Here is an 18,697-nt window from a genome sequence, read left to right on the forward strand (position 1 = left end):
CATCAAACGCTCTCTCCTGGAATCCTCGTCCAGCTCTAAGGGTTAGATGTGTCCTCCCTATTTCCCAAATGAAGAACCTGAAGATCAGACAGGTTTAGTAACTTAACCAAGGTTACACAGCTGGGCCTGGGGGCGTGGAAAGAGGGTGGCACTGTCTGACCCTTCGGAAGGGCCCAGAGTCCCCGTGGTTGGCCACATGCACAGGCAGGAAGGCAGCCCCTTGTGTATGGGAACATCCCGGGGCGTGCCCCTGCTGGGACCCGAGCTGGTCCTCCATGGCCACGTGCTAGCCGTCCCAGGGCGGGTGGAGGCCGTGCAATGTGCCTGTGCAACGGGGTTCCCTCTCACTCCTGCCTTTCTCGCCAGGTGGACCAGTCTGGCCTGGGCTTACCCTCCAGGGACTTTTACCTGAACAAAACCGAAAATGAGAAGGTGAGTGGGCTTCTTCAAGGCAGTGGCTCCCACTCCCGGCCCACCGCTCTCCACGGTTTGTGGTTGCCCCCGCCCCATGTCCCCTGAGTGTTCACATCTGTGTACGTCTTTGAAGCCAGAGGGACACTGAAGTGTCACTTACCTGATAGGGACACACAGTCCCTGGCAGAGCAGGGTGTCACATGTCCCCATTTCAGAGTGAGGCTGTTTCACATTCAGGCACCAGGCACACAATAGGCAGGGAACAGGTGTCCTTTGTCCCGATTGCAGACAGATGCAGCAATACAGCCATTGCCATTTCTGGGTGCCCGGCCTTTTGTACACATCACCTCTTGTCACCCTGCAGATACTGAACATCCCCTCTGAGCTGCATTTGCCTCGTCTGTCCCATGGGTGTTGTTTTTACCTTACCGATTTCAGAGGAGGGAGCAAGGCTCCGGGATGAGAAGTGACTTATTCAAGGTCACTTAGCCAGTAGGTGGTGAGACTTGAGATTCACATCCAGTTCCACCTGCTCTAAACCCACACCTCTCCACCCACTCACGGCATCCTGGGATGCCCCAGCAGACCTCACCTGTCGTCCATCCTCTCTATTCATTGTCGCCCCTTGTACTGAGCAGGTGCCTGCCAAGTGCCTGATGCTGGGGAGATGGCGGTAACCCAGGCAGCCTGGTCCCTGCCCCCTGGGGCCTAGGGCCAAGTAGGGGGCAGATGTTAATAAACAAACCACCAATTAGAGGCACCATGACAAATTGTGAATAAGTGAAGGACGAGCTGAGAATGTAACCTGGAGACCTGATTCAGATATGGGGGCCCAGAGGAGGACAGTCCAGTAAGAGTGAGTTCCAGGAACTGACAGCTGTCCCCTTGGTGGCTCTCATGGGACCAGCATGCAGGAGAGGATGTGGACCAGGGCCCTCTAGGGGACCTCTGGTCTTTGTCCTGAGGGCCTGGGAAGCCAGTGAATTGGACCATTACCAACATAATTCTAGAAGCTGGTGTCCATTGGGTTCCTGGGTTCCAGCCCTTCCCTTTCTGCCCCACCCTGCCACCCTTGTCCTGTAGGCAGTGGGTAGCAGCCGCTGACAGATGGGGGGTGCTGGGCCCCACAGGTGCTGACGGGATACCTGAACTACATGGTCCAGCTGGGGAAGCTGCTGGGCGGAGGAGGCGATGACGCTGTTCGGCCCCAGATGCAGCAGATCCTGGACTTTGAGGTGGCGCTGGCCAACATCACCATCCCCCAGGAGAAGCGGCGGGACGAGGAGCTCATCTATCACAAAATGACAGCGGCCGAGCTGCAGGTAACCTGAGCTCCGGCCGGGACAGCTACAGGGCTTCAGGATGAAGGGTGCCGGGCGGGAGTTGAACACCCGCTTCGTCAGATCCCCGGAACACCCCCGTGAAGCAGGGCTGGTTGTTACAGCTGGTTCACAGATGGAAAAAGTGACTGAGGCCCTCGGAGGTGGAGTTACCTGCCGAAGGCCACACAGCCGGTGACTCCGGAGGTGGTCGCTTGCCTACTCCAGCAGCCTGTCTGTAACAGCACCTGCCTGGGCAGACTCGGGGGTCCTGAAGACCCCTCACACTGGCTGGGCACTCCCCGTCTCTCCAGCACCAAGATTGTTGAGCCGGGGGTACACAGCCAACAGTACATGTCAGGGGTGGGTTCTATCCTCACTTGACCCTTTGTTAAGCCAGGAGGTTAGGGGACATGTTCAAGGCCTTGAGGCTCCTAAGTGGCTGGGGAGCTGGGCATTGGGCTCAGGCTTGGTTGACTGAAGCTATTCTCCTGCTGTGACCCCTGTGACCTCCTGGAGGTGGAACTAGGTTTCCATCAGAACTGTGAGGCTTTTTGTCCTCGGTGTAACTCATCTGAGAAGCAGTCCCCTCCATAGCTCAGCCTTAGCGAAAGGCTGCCCCCTGGTGGCTGTTTGGGACTTGCAGATCGTGAGTTGGCCCACCAAGTTCCCTTTCCAGTTCTTGGGGTGTTGGTGTCCAGCCTTATACCAGGCCTCCGGGGTCACAGAGAAACCATCAAAGTGGCCTCAGCCAATCGTCCTGCCCCCTACCATCACCCAGGAATGCTTGGCTGGGCTTTGCTCCCCCTGGGGAGAATGTCTAGACCGCTTGTGTAGGAATGCAGCTAAAATGTCTCCTGGCTACACCCTGAACAGCTAAGTCCTGCCTTGCGTTAGAGTTTGGCTTCCCTCCCCTTTCTGTGAGTCGGGGAGGGTGAGTCCGGTGAGTGCGTGAGCGGTAACCAGCCAGACTGGGTGTCCCAGGTGCAGGTGCAGCCCACACAAAGCCTGGCCTCCTTCTGGGTGCCTTCTGCCCGTCAGGTCCCCAGAGAAGCTGGCATCAGGCTGAGCGGTGCTAGGTGGGTTGTCAGGAAAATCAGCAGCCTGTGTCGGGCACCATCTGGCACTGTTTTTCCAGGCTGAGGCCAGGCCGAGGAGATGCTGTTTGTGTAGCATAATTTGCTTTGCTCCAGCTGCCCAGTTCTCAGCTCGAGAGGGGCCCAGCCGTTCCTCAGCCCCCCACAGTGGCCACGATGCCAACGGACTACCCCGGGAGGGGCAGAGAAGGCAGAGTCGTGCTGGGCACAGCAGCCCCAGCCTGGCTATCAAGTTCCACCCCCAGGCAGCCTATCACCGTTGCTTGTGTTCCGTTCTTCCAAGCAAAAAAGGAAAGTCCTAGCCTCCCTCCCAGCTGCCTAGCTTCCCCGGTGGGGCGGCTTCTGCGGAGGCAGCAGCCTGGAGTGCTGTGAGCCCTGGGCGGAGTCGAGAAACTGCTGTGACCCAGCCCCACCACCAGCTGTGTGACCTTGGGCAAATCATATAACCCCTTCCTTGAGCCTTGGCTTCCTACTTTGTACAGTGAGGCTCTGTTCCTTCATTCACCCCTGTGGTGTGCCAGGGTGCCGAAACCAGTGAGAGGCGGCCCCTGCCCTCACGACATGAAGTCACAGAGTCCTTTGAGAACAGGCTGAACACTGCAGGGTGTCTCTCAGAAGAAGTGGGCACTGGTACATGTAAACTAATTATGTCCAGCATTTAAAGACATTCTGGTCCCCTGACACCTTTCTCCTGGATGAGAATCTCTGCCTGGCCTGCCCTCGGGCCTGCGAGAGGCTAAGAGGAAGCAAAGGATGGGATTTCATTTTGTGAAACAATATGTGCAATTCAAATATATTTTAGTAATCACCGTTAGTGTTGTGCCTTTGTTACTGGTGATCCCAGCCCACGTCTCCAGCCCTAAACTAATTTGATTCATTCCACCCTGGCACAGAGAATGGCTCGTTCCCTGGTACCTGGAAGTTGGTTTTCTTGCCCTACTCCCAGGGGGCTCCAGCCCCCACAGTGGGGCTGTGGGCTCAGAGGGGCTCCAGACTCGCCCCCAGCAGTCTGAGTTCCCAGCACTGAATCAGATATCCTTCTGGAGACAGTTCTCTGGGGCCCGAGGACCCTCCCGTCCCTTTGTAGGACCTTCCATACCAGAAGATGGTTGGGAATGAGCCCGAGGACCCTTCGGGTTCTCCAGCTGAGATAAGGGCATCCTTCCGCTCGCTCCCACTTCGCAAGCCCACGTGAGCCGGTCGGTTGGTGACCTGCCGTATTCTTTGGCTGCGGCTATGGAAAATGGAGCTTCTCCCTGAGCCCCAAGGATTTGAGTCACAGTGGAATGTCCTCATTGGTTAAAACTGCCATCTCCTTGGAGACGGTCCCAGGCACACGTGTTTACGTTAGGCGTTCTCTAAAGGAGTAGAGACTGGAAATGTGGAGATCCTGGTGCTCGACGCACACCCTGTCTCGGCGCTGTGGGAATCTACTTGCACAGACCACCTGCTGGTCCTAAAGGAACAGGCCTGTGCTGAGTACGTGAAGGTTTATCTTCTGATATCTGCGCCTGGTCCGTGTTGACTGTTTGAACAGTGACGTTTTTGTAAACTCAGCCAGTCTCCCGGGGGTCTTTGCCAGCAGAGGTCATGCAGACAGGTGGCTCTAAGTGTTGGGCCCTCTTGGACCGTCTCCCCTAAACACCTCCAAGTGTCGCAGCCACAGAAGTGGGAGGGGGGAGCCCCAGAGGTTGCCTGCTCAAGGGGCTCCTGCCGGGAAGAGAGGAAACTGGGGCTTGTTGAGCAGGCTGTCCCGAGAGGCACAAAGCAGCTAGTGCTGGAGTGGGAGGTAGGGTGGCTGTCCCACGTTAGAGAAAGACTGGATCTTCTCAGTCCAGTCCAGATCCCTTCCCAGTCCGTCTCACTGCGGGAGGGCGGGCAGGCCAGCGACCGCAGGAGCCCACTGGGCATGCTCTCCCCACTCTGGGAAGTCCGCACTGGGTCATGGTAGGGATACAGACCAACCCCCCCTGTCCCCATCCCCCGTCATCAAACCCTCCCTGCGGGAGCTGTGCTTCTCTCTCCTCGGAGGTCCCTGCTCCCCAGCAGCTGAGCTGCCCTCTAAAACCAGTCACGGGAGTGTGCCTGGGTCTTAGGCCTGCACGGTCCCTAGTGAACTGTGTGACCTCAGGAAAGTCATTTTAGCTCATCTGCAAGTCCAGTGTCTGTTAAGTGGAGGGTTGTCATGGCTGCCTCTGTCACTGAGGGTATCCCACGTACTTACCAACAGGTTAGATCCAGCTGATGTTGTAGACGACCGACCGGGGGAAGCCCATTTATATTCCATCTCTCACCTTCCTTCGTCTCTGCCGTTTTTCAATGGAACGGAGACCAGAATTGGGAATTGGACAAGCCCAGGCCTGCTTTTGGGAGACCTTGAGTAGCAATTACAATGGCTGATACTGATTGAGTGTTTACTAAGCGCCGGCGACCCTCCTAAGGGATTCGCACATGCAGGCACTTTTGCTGTAACTCGACATACAGTAGTCCCCCCAAACTTCGCGTTCTGTAAAATGACAGGACGAGAAAGTAATGAAAAATAATGACACATGGGGAAAATAGGTCTAGAGCAGACCATTTATTTACAAGTCCTGCCACCTTGCTCAAAGGCATTGCGCTGAGTGAAATAAGTCGGTCGCAAAAGGACAAACACTGTCGGGTCCCACGTAACGGGAGGTAGCCGGAGTCCGGGTTTCCCGGGGCTGGCTGGGGAGCTGGAGAGGTTATTGTTCCCCGGGCACAGAGCCCCAGGTGTGCAAGACGCAGTCTGTGGGCCGGTGGCCGTGGCAGTTGCGTGAGGATCTGCATGCGCTTCATGCTGCTGAACTGCGCACTCGACAAGGGTTGTAAGATGGTAAAGTTGACCAGTTTCCGAAAGACATGGTTGTGTAACTTTGTGGTCAAAACGCTCACAAAACAATCCCTGGAACCCTGAGAGATTACACAGCATGGCTGGAGGCTGCCTGGCAGGAAGTGGACGTGCGGGCTGTGGCCTGAGACCCTGTGGAGGATGGGGGCTGCCTGCAGGGTGGGCCGAGAGCAAGTACCACCCTGCCAAAAGTGCCCTGCCAAAAATGCAGAGTAGTGCAGAGCGGGCTGTGCCTCTGTGGGAGGGAGCCCCTGGGCAGGGCCTCGGTTTAAACTACCTAAAAGAAGGCCGACGTGCTTCCTGTGCGGGCGTCAGCTGAGCTCAGGGCTTTTCCTTCCTTGCCAAAGGTTATCCCTCCACACTGGCTTTTCCAGGTACCGTGCCTGAGAAAAGTCACCTCTGGGCATTAAACGGCTGTCGTTGTTGAGTTCAGCAGTCGTGTAGAAGAAGGCCAGTCAGATAGGAGATAATCAGTGTTACCGAAGTGCCCGTTGAGTCGAGCAGACAGTTTTAATTGATTTAACCCTGGCCCTGTGACGTGCGTTTCATTGTTGCGATGATCCCCCCTTTCCAGATCCCAAGGCACAGAGGGGTTCATCCTCTTTCTCAGGGCTACCCAGCCTGTGATGAGAGCGCGGAGGATGAACCCAGGCAGTTGGGCCCCCGATTCTATACGCTTGTCCCCCAAGGCCTGTCTGAGACTCCGTTTCTTCGTCCGAACTGTAGATGATGGCGCCTGCCTCCTAGGCTCGTCCTGGGCACCAGCTGAGAGCTGTGTGGGCCGCGGCGATGGCACCCGGCACGGGAGGGGCTTGATCAACACAGCCTCTGTTGCTCTGTCACCTTTACCACATCCTTGTTCCATTTCAAGTTCAAGTTTTGGCTCCTTAGAACCCTGTGTACAACATCCCTCCTTGACACCCCTGCTCATTCTCTCTTTACCAAACCAAGGTGCTAAGCATGACTCACACTGTTGTTTTCCGTTAAACCAGAAATATGATGCTATTGGGTATTGACCTTATACCTGTAACCTGAAACTTACCACCTTAATATAATGTTCACATGTGGATTTCCTACCCGCAAATATTTTTTGGTTAGGAATTCATCCTGTTGAGCGACAGTTTAAAGTGGAAAGTTGCATTAGCCGTGTGCATTTTGACGTGTTTCGGGGAGGTCAGTAAATAAAATATCACATGGCTATGTTTTCAGAAGAATTCTGTGCACAGCATCTCAGACGACAGGAGTCCGCCAGCCTCTGTCTGTCATCTGCCCGGTGCATTGTCGGACGGCTCCCAGCTCTGCGCTGTGTCCAAGGGCGGGAGGCACGATGACATCTTCAGAAGGCCGCCCTGGACCCCGGGCTCGGAGTCACACACACCGTTCTCTTCTCTTCCAGACCTTGGCGCCCGCCATCCACTGGCTGCCTTTCCTCAACACCATCTTCTACCCCGTGGAGATCAATGAGTCTGAGCCCATTGTCGTCTATGACAAGGAGTACCTCAGCCAGGTCTCCACGCTCATCAACAACACTGACAAATGGTAGGTAGGGGCGCCCAGTGGCCTGGGGCAGGCCTCTCGCGGGCAGCCTGTGTGGTCACACGCTGCTGCCCTTCCCTCAGGCGGGAGGGCTGAGCGATGGCACACTGACTCAGGAAAATGGGCGCTGGCGCTGGCTTTTACGAGGCGGCAGGGCACCCTGGTCATGAGCGTAGGTTCAAATCCCAGCTCCTTCGCTGCCCAGCTCTGTTGCCTTGAGCGCGTTTCTTGCCCTTTCTCAGGCTTGCTTTCCACGTCCATAAAATGGGAACGCAGACAGCACCTACCATGTGGGGTTGTTGTGAGACTTCAGTGAAATAATCCATGCGAAGTGTTCAGTACGGTGCCTCGACATGGGATGGGACTCAGGAGATGTTAGCTGGTGTTTGTAGTCAATGGTTATGATGTTCTTTTTTCGTTTCAAAGATTTGTAGGAATTTTTTAAAACTACAGAAAAAATTATAATTACCGGACACACTACTGTTGATCTTACAGGATGTGCGTGTGAGAGTGTGCCTTTGTGGAAAGAGAAAGTGTGTATGTGTGTGTGAGAGAGAGAGAGAGAGAGAGAGAGATGGATTTCTAAAACACAGTCCCTTCTCCCTCCCCATCATTGTGACTAGATGTATAGTCTGCTTTTCTCTCCACTTTCTTTTTTTTTTAATATTTATTTATTTTTAGAGAGAGGGGACAGGAAGGAGAAAGAGAGGGAGAGAAACATTAATATGTGGTTGCCTCTCATGTGTCCCCCACTGGGGACCTGGCCTGCAACCCAGGCATGTGCCCTGACTGGGAATTGAACCGGCAACCCTTTGCTTCACAGGCCTGTGCTCAATCCACTGAGCTACACCAGCCAGGGCTCGCTCCGCTTTCATCATAAGCATTTTCCGTGTGCCATCCCAAACCTTCCGCAGACTTCATTGTTCACAGCTGCATAGTATTCCACCAAGGAAATGCATGATCGCTTACCTCTTCCCCTGTTGGTGCCAGTTTGAGGCGAGCGACAAGCAGTCACTGAGCCCTTGTGTGCACGTCACTGCACTGGGCACTGAGGGCTTTTCAACGGAAGACCCAGGCTGTGCCCTTGAAGAAGGGATGGCCCGTGTGCTTTCCACACCAGACAAACAGAAAGGGGTGGAAAGAGCCCCTGGGATCAGAACACTGGGTCTGAGCTCCCTCTAGAGGCCGGAGGGGGGAAGCGCTGTGACGTTTCCCGCCTGTCTCGTCTCCCCTTGCCCCAGCCTGCTGAACAACTACATGATCTGGAACCTGGTGCGGAAGACAAGCACCTTCCTGGATCAGCGCTTTCAGGATGCTGACGAGAAGTTTATGGAAGTCATGTATGGGACCAAAAAGGTGAGCCTGTCTCGGTGGACTCCCATACATATGTTGAGTACCTACTGTGTGCCAGGCCTTGGGTTGGGGGCTGGCATGGCCACGGTACCCTACAGGGCCGTGGAATTCGTGAGGGAAGTAGACAGTTGGCGGAGAATGAAGAGGGCCACCGAAGGGGTCTGCCCAAGTGTCCCTGCGCACACAGGAGGGGACCTAAGCCAGCCAGGGGTGGGGAGAGTGGACAGAAGCTTCCCGGGGGAGGCAGTTGCATCATTTCTGGAAGAATAAGAGTCTTAGCGATTTAGCTAATTTACAGCGAAGGGGAGCCTCTGTTTTCTCCCTTCCAACTCCTTCTCGGATGATGACGATAAACGCTTTCCTTATGTAACTCACACGACCTTCCCATGCCCTGTGAGGTGGCAGCCGTCATCACCCCCCTTTTACTGCTGTCTCCCCGTAAACAAAATGCTTGGAGCAGCACCTGGCTCGTGGTAAATAGGCCGCAGGTGTTCGCTGATGTTACATCCTCCAGGCCGCAGACCACGGGGTCCTCACCCACATTCTTTCAGAGTCCTGGGGCTCCAGGGCCCTCCCTTCCTCTCCCCGCAGGAAACTCCCTGGTCCTGACCTCCTGTGGGCTCAGCCTCAGCCAGATCCAGGTGCGGCCTGTGTCCAGCTGGAGGCTTTACCCCTGGAGAAGGGTGGGTGGGGCCGGGGGAAGAGGAAAGACGTCCAGGTGGACACCTGGGTGGAGAAGTTTAAAAGAACTTGAGCGACTAAGCTTAGGGGAGGTTAGCGTGCCTTCCTTCTTTCCTGGGAGGGTTTCTTTTAATCTCCTTTTAACGATTTTATTTCTTTATCTTCAGAGAGAGGGAGGGAGGGAGGGAAACACCGATGTGCGATTGGTTGCCTCTTGCTCGCCCCTTACTGGGGACCTGGCCCACAACCCAGGCATGTGCCCTGACTGGGAATCAAATCAGCAACCTTTCAGTTCACAAGCCGGCACTGAATCCACTGAGCCACACCAGCCAGGGCAGAGGAGTTTTTTTAACTTAGGTATAATTTACATACAATAAAAGATTGTACACAGAATAAGATACATACAATATTGTACATACAATAAGATATTGTACAATAAAAGATACATTAAGTACACAGTTCAGTGAGTTTTAATGAATGAAATCACCCTTGTAACTACCCCCCTATTTATCCAGCATCCTCTGAGCAGAAAGTTCTCTGCGCCCCTTGCCCGTGAGCCCCCTTCTCCACACCCCCAGGTGGGTACAGATGGGTGTAGACAGAATCATATGCTAGTTGCCCGTCTGTGTCTGGCTTCTTCTGCTCAGCATGTCGGTGAAATGTATCCATGTTGTACATAGCAGTAGTTCATTCCTTCCTGTTGCCAAGTAGTATGCTGTTGTGTGAAAATGCCACGTTTTATTTACCCATCTGTCTGCCAATGCAAGTTTGGGTTGTTTTCAGTTGAGAGCTGTTAAGAAGCAGGCCGCCTGAGCCTGGGTGGTTTTTACCCCCGTCGTCCAGGGTTCAGAGGGCTCAGCTTCCTCTGCAGCCCAGGGATTCATGGAAGCAGGGCCCCCACTTGTGGTCACACAGACAGCCCACGGGGGACTGCTGGGCAGGGGAGCAGGCGGGGGAAACCAGCAGAGGTGTCCTGTAGGCTGGTGAGCTTGAGGGTGAGACCAAGGACAAAGGGACGCTTCAGAGTCTCACAGCATCATGGTGACTATTCTTTCTCTAGGTAGCTTTTTAAGTAGGGCTGGGGTCCTGGCCTCCTGGGCAGGTTCTCCTGTTGCTCATGGGTAGATGAGGGAACTTCCAAAGGTTCTTTGTCCCCAGGGTCCTCAGCCCTCCTCCAGGAGGCGGGACAGGTGCGGGTGGGAGCATGGGGTGTGGGTCGGGCATGGCAGAGCACCGTCCCTGTGGGACCCTAAGCCAGAGACTCTCCGTGCCAAGGTTCTGTTTCTGCGTCTGTCAAGGGCTTGTCATCTGTGCCCTTGGGGTCATTTGGGTGGTTGACAGGAAGCCATCTGTGAAGTGCCATGCCCGGAGCCTGCGTACAGGAAGTAGTGGATGGCCGTGAGGAGGTATGTGCCGTAGCCTCTGGGCCCAATGTCTCAAACAACTTCCCCTGGGTCAGAAAAGGTCTCCTCAGAGTTCAGGCAGGAAGCAGGGGCCCCGTCTGGTGCCACCTCCCAGATGCACAGGGGTCAGGAAGGAGGCTGGGAACCCAGTAACCCCTCCCACTCCTATTTGCAGACCTGTCTTCCTCGCTGGAAGTTCTGCGTGAGTGACACAGAAAACAACTTGGGCTTCGCCCTGGGCCCCATGTTTGTCAAAGAGACCTTCGCGGAGGACAGCAAAGACATAGTAAGTGCCTCCCCGTGGACGCGGGCTGTGACGTCACACCACCAATGGACCCCTGTGAACTTGACAGTTCACACTCTGGTCTATCTGGACCACGCTGCGCCCGCCCAGGGCTCCAGCCCTAACAACACCGAGGTCTGGTTTTCCAAAGCCTCAGATAAGGAGAGTTACTCACGACAGTTGCTCTCACCGAGTGCCAGGCCTTCGGCTGTATTATCTCATTTAACCCTTACCGCAGTTCAGCCATCTCCACTTCCGAGGCCGTGAAGGTCCCAGCGAGATCATGTTGACGGGGCAATTCCGGCCTCGAGTGTGATGTTTTTCTTGACTCCATGCGTGACAGGTTTGTTCTGGACGGGCAGAGGGGACGATATTCTCGCCCCACCTATAACGTGGGGGTGGGGTCATCCACTGCACAGGGGATTTTAATGAGACACTATACATGAAAGCAGAGAGGAAGGGTTCAGTAAAAGGAGCTGTGTTATTGTTGTTACAGTTCATTTTACGAATAGTAAATACATAGGCAGTATCTGCAGCCAAAGGTCAGCAAGCCAAGCCTCAAACCAACCGCATGAGTTGCCACGAGAGGCTGATGCGGAACCTGAGTCCAATTCTGCCTCCATCAGTCCCTCTGCTCTTTCTGCTGCGAAACGCCACCTTCCCTGTTCTAGAATCTTCAGCTGCCAGGTCTGCCTATAACATTGTCCTTGAGGACGGCCATTTCTCTCTAGCCTGAGCTGGATGTTTCTGAAACTGCTCCTTAGAACTCGAGCTCCCTAGGTTTAAAGCCAATCCCAGCACAAAGGAACCTGTGGTCCTGCAGGCCTGGGGACAGCTGTGTATTCCAGGCTTCTCCGAAAAGGACCACGGTGCAGGGTCCGCCTTGCAGGCTCCGAAAAGTCCTGCAACGGAGACGTCGCCGGTGTTCTCAAAGCTTGCCCTGACTGGATTTGGCCACGCAGCCCAGTTTATGGCAGTCTGGTCTTATCTTATGGGACATTACTGTCCCTCCGCGGAGCAGGACTAGGGAATGTGTCTGTGCACCAGCCCCCGCCCCAGCCCAGCGCCCAGGAGCCTGAGACTTTGAGCCCAGACCTGAGTTCAGTCTTTGGCCTGGTGGGGTTCCCATCCACTGCCTGCCCTTCAGGTCCGGCTTCTGTCTCCTCAGGCCAGCGAGATAATCCTGGAGATCAAGAAGGCGTTTGAGGAAAGCCTGAGCACCCTGAAGTGGATGGATGAAGACACACGGAAATCGGCCAAGGAAAAGGTGAGGGGTGCCAGGTGCTTGAAGGGTGTGGCTGAGGCTTCCTGCCGGGGGTGGGGGGTGGGGGAGCCTCAGAATGAGGAGGGTGGACGAAGGGCAGGCCATGTCCACATGCTGTCCTGCCTTCAGGTGGGGGAGAGCCCTTCCTGAGCACGCGATTGGGTTAATGAGTGTGAGAATGAACCATGCTGAGTGTGCAAGGGAGACACATCTAGTGGAGAGGGAAGGGTCTGGTGTCATCTGGTGGGGTGGTGACAAGGACAAGGACTTCTCCTAGGAAGTGGCATTTTAAGAGATACCCAAGGGATAAGTAGAATTTAAGCAAGAGAGGATCTTTCCAGAAATACATAAGCTCCTCCTTGGGGTGGGAGGAGCTTGGCCCAGACCCTGAGCCCAGTGCCCACAGACCATTGCTGGGCCCTCACTGTCCTCTGTCTCCCCATCCAGGCAGACGCAATCTACAACATGATAGGCTACCCCAACTTCATCATGGACCCCAAGGAGCTGGACAAAGTGTTCAACGACGTGAGTGTTGCCCACCCTGCCCCCTTGCGTTCCCAGTACCAATGGGACACTGTAGGCACCCTGATTGTCAGAACATCTTGAGAGGGTGTGGTGTGGGCACTGGGGACGGAGCAGGCATGAGGAGGCTGTCCTCTGCCCCTCGTCTCCTGGCCAGCCAGAGGCCGCACCTCCCTGCGGCCACCAGCAGTCAGTCCCAGAATGACCCCACGTGTCCCCGGAAGTGGTCAGCTACATTTAATGGGTGGGAAACAGTGGGGGGAAGCAGACTCTAGAAGGTGTAGAGAGCACTGCACCCCTAAAACATCAGTGGATGAAGGAGAGCGTGGAGCCCCCCCATACCTCCCTCCAGCCCGAGTTACTGCCTATCCCAGGGTCCTCCCCACTTTCTCAGAGAAGCCCAGAGCCCAGCGTTGGCCCTTTAAAGCTGACAGGAAAAAGGAAGCGTAAATCTCAGATGCGTGTGGAAACTTCACTTAGGCAACAAGAGTCGTCGATGTACCTCCCTGGTAGTTAGAGCTTTTGGCAAATCCCTCCTTTAAACGGATTGTGCTTCTGTCCCCAGAGGTAAATTTTTGTGTCTTTTTGTGATTGAAATTCATTAATTCAGGCAGTTTTGCAATTATAATAACCTCTCATCGCAGTTATATTTAAATCCTAAGGATATTAAAATCCCTATTGAGAAGGTGAGGCTCGTTCTGAAGCCTTTTTCCTTGGGGATAATTTAAGATGCTCCAGGGCATCACAGCAGCAGACCAGGGGTTTCTGGAAACAGCCCGCAGGACCAGTGTCCTGCGTGTCGTGAAGGCGAGAAGCTCTGCAGGGGCCCCGTGGGAGAACCTCTCACCTGAAAAGAGCTGGAAGGCTGGGCTGAGGGGTGAGGAAGATGCATAGTAACGCCTGTCCCCTGACGTGTCAGAGATAGGCTAGCTTGATTTATGAGATCTGTGCTGTCCAGTACGGTAGCTACTAGCCAAAAATGACTAGTTAATTAAAACTAAATTAAAAGTCACGCCGGCCACATTTGAGATGCTCAGTACCCATGTGTGGCCAGTACCTGCCATTCTGAAGGCACGGACATGGAACACGTCCATGACGGCAGCAAGGTCTGTTACCAGCGTTGCAGAGCCTTCCCACCAGAGGCCCGTGCGCTGCTGCAGGGCCTGGGACACTGCTGGGTGTCAGGGGCCCTGGGGGAAGCCCTCTGTGCCCTTGATGGGGAGAGAGCCCCAGGCCCCAGCAGGGGAGGGCCGAGGGAAGAGCCCAAGCCTGCAGCCCCCAGCCCCCCGGGCCCACCTCTGACCTGCGGACCATCCCCGTGACCTCCAGGGCCCTCACTTTCCTCAGCTTCAGAAGAAGGGGTTTGCCTTCCAGATCGAGGTGCCTCCCCACCAGGGTGAGCGCTGCCCCTGTGACTGTGTTCTCTTGTTCAGTACACGGCAGTCCCGGACCTCTACTTCGAGAACGCCATGCGCTTTTTCAACTTCTCCTGGAGGGTCACGGCCGACCAGCTCAGGAAAGCTCCCAACAGAGACCAGTGAGTCCGGGCCTCCTGGGCAGGTGCTGGCTTTGGGCACGGGACGGCTCTGGGCTGCGCGCACCCCTGTGGTGTGTGCACCGTGCGCCAGATATAACTGTCCTAAGGGCCTTCTGAGGGGGGCTACTGTTGTCATCCCACTTTTTAGGTGAAGAGGCCAAGGGCCAAGAAAGTGTCACGGGGGCCAGGGCCGGTACCGCTGAGTCTGTGCTGGGGAGGGTCGCACAGAGGCCCTTGGCTCCGCCGGGTCCTCTGATTCCTCACCAGCAGGAGCAGTGGGTTCTCAGAGCAGTTCTCCCCAAAGGCCTGGGGAGGATTCTGGGCAGCATCCCCCACCCTCTCCGCCCCGCCCCCACCCCTGCCCCAGCTGTGTTCCCAAATCTCACTGCACATCCGGAGTCTCAGGGAGTTTTTTCAAAGATGCAGCCTTCTGGCTTAAATCAGAATAATCTAGAGTGAGACCTGGTATCTGTTGTTGTTGTTGTTGTTTTTTTTAATATTTTATTTATTTATCTTTTAGAGGGGAAGGGAAGGAGAGAGGGAGAGAAATATCAATGTATGGTTGCCTCTGGTGTGTCCCCTGCTGGGAGTTGGCCTGCAGGGAACCAGCCCGTAACCCAGGAATGTGACCTGACTGGGAATTGAACCGCAATCGTGCGGTTTGCAGGCCCGCGCTCAATCCACTGAGCTACACCAGCCAGGGCTATTGTTGTTTTTTAATAGTCTTCTCAGAAAACTCAGATATAGTCAGCCCAGTACTAGTAGTTCTCAGACTAAGCTCCCTCCCTGCCTGAAACCTTCTGCAGAATAAATCTTACCCAAAGAGGAAAGCAACTTCTCCTTGCCTCTGGTGCCCCCTTGTGGACAACAGGGGTTTGAACATCTCTGTCCTCTTAAGTTTCCCTTCTGCGGCCAAGTACCCTAAAATGCACAAGGAGGTGGTCTGTTATCCCCAGACTGTGCCACGGCGACTGCCACAAGGTACTGAACTTATCTGGTTTTTAATTAGGTTTAACTTGTTTCAAATGTAACATTGAAATTTCAATGTTATCTTCGACCCATCAATGTATTTGTGATTATTTTTGTGTAAATAGGATGTTTTCAAGTTCTCAGTATCCTTTCATGGGTTCAGGCACCCCTTCATTCATCTCTGTGGGGCTCACCCCATTCTCTGAGAGGGAACGTCCTTCCCGTGTCGCTCCACTCCTCACTGGCCCTTCTCCTCCACCCAGGAAGAATCCTCGAGGGGCCGAGTGTTTCAATACTGTATTACCACAATGGGCCCTTCTACACTCTTTAAAAATTATTGGACCCAAGGAGCTTTCTTATGAAGGTTATATCAATTTACATGCACATTTTATGAGAAAGAACTGTTTTATGTTGAATGAGGAAAAGAGAAGCATTGTTTTACGTACTGCAAATTCCTTTCATGGCTGGAAAGCTGGGTTCCCATAACTGCTTCTTTGTCGCACACGGCCTGTTCCTACAATGTGACCCCGAGTTACAGTCAGCCTGTTGCAGTATTTTGTTTAGAAGTATATAGAGAACCTAGTTTCACACAGATGTGTGGTCGGAAGGCAGAAGGTATTTTAATGGTCTTCTCTGATACCAGGGCACGTTTTTTATTGACATCAAGCCCAAGTTCAACAAGTGGTGATTTCTCAGAGGCTAACTGCACTGTGGAATCAGAGACTATGTCTGAGAACTTTTCATGCTGTGTGCTCATGCAGAGTTTTGACGTCACACGATGGTCCTTTGAAAAACAGGGGCTCCCTGGGTTTAATGTGTCTTCCAAACCGTGCTGCTTCCATCATACAGTGTCCCCCAAATCCACGTCTCTCGATACCACCACCGACCTCCCGAGGAAGGGCTTTAGATATCAGGACGCTGACGTCTGTGGTGACTGACAGGTCTTTTAGGATTTTTGATGTTTGCTGGAGACATCTAATTTTTTTGAAACCTTGAGCTTTTGTCATTGGTGACAAATGGTGTCAATTGTTTTTCCTTGAGGTGAAAAGCTCGTTTTATTCATTTTCAAGAAAAACATCTGCCAAATACACGTGTCTGAAAGGTCGAAGTTTGCCAGTCACCCCCAGGTACAGACGGTGTTCCCTGGAAAACCCCGGTGTGCTGGTGCAGGCGCCCCCGTCTGGTCACACAGCGTGGAAGGCCTCCCGGAGGCCCCAGGGTCCAGCTCTGATGCAGTTCGCAGTTATGCGGCATCATTAGGGTGTTCTTCAGTGGAAGGGACTTTTTCCTGCTAGTGGAGAGCACAGTGGCCACCAGGACAGCGGGCACCGTGACTCCGCTCAGGCCACAGCAGTTCTGCCCACCGCTGCTTTTATGCTGGCTGTGTAAATGCCACGCAGGGGAAAGGACAACACCGTAACGTCATCATGAAAACAGACTGATGTCACAGGCCCTGCCCCTCCTGGGGATCCGCCCACCGCATTTGGAGCTGAGACAGTGATGACTTTCACTGCACGACCATCCCTCCTGCTCTTTGTGAGAGCCTTGGTGTGCCATTGTGCAGTGTGACGTCAGAGTTACCGCATTTTGCTGTGTATAATGTGCACTTTTTGCCCAAATTTTTGAGGGAAAAATAAGGATGCGCATTATACATGGGTTGTACTAATTCCATGTCTATAGAAATGTTTTTAATTCTTTTACTTACCTATACATTAAAAGTGCAACTCTAGAAAGCAATAATGATATCCATATGTTCAAAAATACATGCTAAAATTTCTTTATTATACAAAAAAAACCAAGTAAGTAAATAAATAAATTGAACTAAAAAATTAAAACAAACGATTTTTTTTTCTGAAAGTTTGGTCCAATCATGTGTGTGCACATTATACACAGCAGAATACGGTAACTGAGCCCTTCTTTATGGGCAATTCAGGTGTTTCCTGGGGTCCCCTCCCAGAAACAGTGTTGCCGTGGTTGTCCCTGTGCTTGCGTGTGCTCATCAGCCTGGACTGATGGAATTTTCAAGGTTCTCGACACCTTCCAAGTGGGCTGTCCCCACTGCCCCCGCCCCGGGCTGTCCTGCCTTCTCACAGCGTATTGCTTGCAGGTGGAGCATGACCCCTCCCATGGTGAATGCGTACTACTCGCCCACCAAGAATGAGATTGTGTTTCCGGCAGGAATCCTGCAGGCCCCGTTCTACACCCGCGCTTCCCCCAAGTAAGATGCTGCTGGTACTCCCGCCCCATCTCCTTCCCCTCCCTCAGCAGACCCCCGGCCCGGCCCCAGGGCCCACAGCTGACCGAGGTCTCACTGAGCGCCCTTTGCCTCACTGACCCAGGAGCTTGGGACATTCAGAGAAGTTGCAGAGGGAGAACATCCTCCCTCCCTCTGCTTCCCCCCAGGGTCTCCTGGTTCTGGAAGCCCCTGCACAGTGGGGCCTTGGGGGAACGTCACAGAGGAGCCCAATAAGGGAAACACGCCTCTGACCGTGTTTTAGAACAGTCACAGCTGGGGATTTGGGAAGGGTGAGGATGCAGTCTCAGAAGGGAAATCCACACAGGCCTGGCTTTACTGACCCGGTGGCCCTTGAATGCACTATTCCAAGCCTTGGTTTGCATATTCGTAGAGTTGCTTACTTGTGCTGAACTCTTTTGAGGTGACCATAGGGACAGTCCATCTGCGGAGCATCGGGCACAGTGCTTGGTGACCAGCGGGCATGGGCTGACCGCAGCCGATCTCCGGGTTTCCAATGGGCTTCAGGCTCAGGCTGTGGCCGTGTCCACGCCAAGCACTGTGGCGCTCTGCCGTGTCTCCAGGCCTGGGAAGCAGTGCTCCCTCCCCTCGTGGCCTCACTCACCTTCGTGTCCTCCCCTCCAGGGCCTTAAATTTCGGTGGCATCGGTGTCGTCGTGGGGCACGAGCTCACTCACGCTTTTGATGACCAAGGTATGGGTCCCCTGGGATCTCTTCAGATGAGGCCCACCAGCTAGCTCCCTGGTCCCACTGATTCTGCTTGTGTGTCCCTCACTCTATAAGAGTCTTAGCCCTGAGACAGAAGGATCTGGGTTCAGATCCAGGCTCTGCCTCCTCCCGACTGTGTGAACTTCCACATGTCCCATCATCCCTCCAAGCCTCTTGCTTCCTCTCTGTAAAAGGGGTGCAGTGATCCCAGCCTCGTGTGGTGATGGTGAGGGCTGTGTCCGAGGCACAGTGGGCACCCTGTTCCTGGAAGGTGTCCAGCCCTCGGGTGGGTGGTAAGTGGGAGTGATGCCTGTCCGCTACTCCAGAGACCCTACTCTGACCACAGCCCAGGAGTTGAGGCCATCCCCCTCCTCCCCAGCTGAGACTCAGTGTCCTCCCCGTTGCCTTGGGGGTCTCTGCACTGAGGAGGGGGAGGCAGGACTTCGGAGGCTGTGGCCCCGCTGCCACCAGCTCCACTTGCCCCTCTCA

General features: G+C 54.3%; 1 protein-coding gene across 4 annotated transcripts in view; it reads left to right on the forward strand.

Annotated features, from left to right (window-relative positions):
• Window positions 1-18,697, forward strand: part of ECE1 (endothelin converting enzyme 1) — a 96,684-nt gene that overhangs the window by 72,372 nt on the left and 5,615 nt on the right. For all 4 annotated transcript variants that reach the window (XM_037032876.1, XM_037032875.1, XM_037032877.1 and 1 more), the window contains exons 7-16: window positions 367-432; window positions 1,545-1,736; window positions 7,096-7,238; window positions 8,477-8,591; window positions 10,848-10,958; window positions 12,124-12,222; window positions 12,667-12,744; window positions 14,175-14,278; window positions 17,355-17,465; window positions 18,126-18,193. In XM_037032876.1, the coding sequence (XP_036888771.1) occupies window positions 367-432; window positions 1,545-1,736; window positions 7,096-7,238; window positions 8,477-8,591; window positions 10,848-10,958; window positions 12,124-12,222; window positions 12,667-12,744; window positions 14,175-14,278; window positions 17,355-17,465; window positions 18,126-18,193 (1,087 nt within the window). The remainder of the gene's footprint in view (window positions 1-366; window positions 433-1,544; window positions 1,737-7,095; window positions 7,239-8,476; window positions 8,592-10,847; window positions 10,959-12,123; window positions 12,223-12,666; window positions 12,745-14,174; window positions 14,279-17,354; window positions 17,466-18,125; window positions 18,194-18,697) is intronic.

Source organism: Sturnira hondurensis, unplaced genomic scaffold (genome assembly GCF_014824575.4).
Source record: "Sturnira hondurensis isolate 20B ecotype Veracruz unplaced genomic scaffold, ASM1482457v3 Scaffold0021555, whole genome shotgun sequence".
NCBI classification, from domain to species: domain Eukaryota; kingdom Metazoa; phylum Chordata; class Mammalia; order Chiroptera; family Phyllostomidae; genus Sturnira; species Sturnira hondurensis.